This window comes from Physeter macrocephalus, chromosome 19, assembly GCF_002837175.3.
Source record: "Physeter macrocephalus isolate SW-GA chromosome 19, ASM283717v5, whole genome shotgun sequence".
NCBI lineage: Eukaryota > Metazoa > Chordata > Mammalia > Artiodactyla > Physeteridae > Physeter > Physeter macrocephalus.
In genome coordinates, this window is record NC_041232.1 from 38,471,210 (window position 1) to 38,472,893 (window position 1,684).

Sequence of the window (1,684 nt, forward strand, 5' to 3'; positions counted from 1 at the left end):
GAGTAGTATTCCATTGTATATATGTACAACATCTTCTTTATCCATTCATCTGTCATGGACATTTAGGTTGTTTCCATGTCTTGGCTATTGAGAATAGTGCTGCTATGAACACAGGGGTGCATGTATCTTTTTGAATTACAGATTTGTCTGGATATATGCCCAGGAGTAGGATTGCTGGATCATTCTTTTTCTTTCTTCTTTTTAAAAAAAATTCCTTTGTTAAAATGAATGTCACAATAGTTATTTTTGTGTTCTGCTTAAACATTGTATTCTGGATTCACATTTAACACAGAATCATTTCAGCAGATTTGAAAGTCTCTTTAAAACTTGACTTTCGTTGTTTGAATAGCAGCTAGAGTATGCAGACGCACCATTAATTTGGACATAGCCTTGGGTTTTTGTCAAAGTGTAGCACTTTTAAAAAAGTTACACACATACACAAAATTCCAAGTAGAATTGCTGCGTTGGGTCTTCACTGCTGTGCACAGGCTTTCTCTAGTTGCGGCGATTGGGGGCTACTCTTCGTTGCGGTGCACGGGCTTCTCATTGCGGTGGCTTCTCTTGTTGCGGGGCACAGGCTTTAGGCATGCGGGCTCAGTAGTTGTGGCGCACGGGCTTAGTTGTTCTGCGGCATGTGGGATCTTCCCAGACCAGGGCTCGAACCTTTGTCCCCTGCACTGGCAGGCAGATTCTTAACCACTGCGCCGCCAGGGAAGTCCCAGAATTGTCATTTTAATATCCATTTGAATGGCTTCTTATAATTTACTAAATGCTTTCTGATATATTATTTACTGTGGTGAGTTTGAATATGTGGGATTTGTCCCTTTGGATAGGAGCACCCCCCAAAGTGGGTAGTGAAAAGTTCATAAAAGATAAATTTTTATTACTATTACCAAATAGTTCATTTCCAGAACTGCAGTTATTTCTTGCTTGGAAGCCTGTACTTGGTATAAAAGCTTAATAATATAATTAAAGTGTTCTGGGTCAAGTACCGTCCCAGCTTCAACAAGCTTGCAAAAGATATCAAAGCAGGTACAGCATTCCTTAATTTCATAGTTGCCACATACTCAAATATTTTTAGTAATATTTTCAGAGCAGGCAGCATTTTAACCATTATGCTGAGGTTCATGACCTGAAATACTTCTTTCAATAAACAATGTTTGAGTAAAGAATTTAGAAGGTCATTTAGCACTTGTAAATCAAAGTGTATACCTGGCGAAAACTTTCTGTAGTACTCCATAAACGTGTTTACAGGTCAGTCCCTGGCTGTGGATCATCACTTGAGGCTTCAGTAACTTTTCTTTTTTCCTTGGTGTGTCTTCCCGACTGCAAGGGTAGCTCTGCTTCCTTCGCTCCTTCTAAGCCAGGCTGGTCTGATGGGTCTGAAGAGCCCACCTGGCTCCCAGGCCCCTCCACTAGCTGCCTTGCTGAGGCCTTCCTAGGCCCGGACGCCTCACCCGACTTGTCACCTTCCACCTCTTCTCTCCCAGACGGCCTGGGACACCATCCTCTTGCCTGCTCTCCTTGCGCCCCCACCCCCGCCTCAGGGCTGCAGCCTCCCGCCTCACCTGTCACCTTCATGCCCTGGGGCCCGAGGGTGGTGGCCTCAGCATCCGCCTCAGGCCACCTGTCTGCCCACCTAGGCCCTCTGCGCCCGCTCACAGGAGCCCACCAGGCGGCATGA

At 45.1% G+C, this 1,684-nt stretch overlaps 1 protein-coding gene across 1 annotated transcript in view; it reads right to left on the minus strand.

The window, feature by feature from the left end:
* LOC102986953 (protein TOPAZ1-like) overlaps positions 1–1,255 on the minus strand; it is a gene marked incomplete at its 5' end in the record, with an annotated part of 4,320 nt that extends 3,065 nt beyond the window's left edge. The window contains 1 exon segment of the mRNA XM_024120599.1: positions 1,024–1,255. Coding sequence (XP_023976367.1) covers positions 1,024–1,255 — 232 coding nt within the window.
* Between the last annotated feature and the right edge of the window lie 429 nt (positions 1,256–1,684).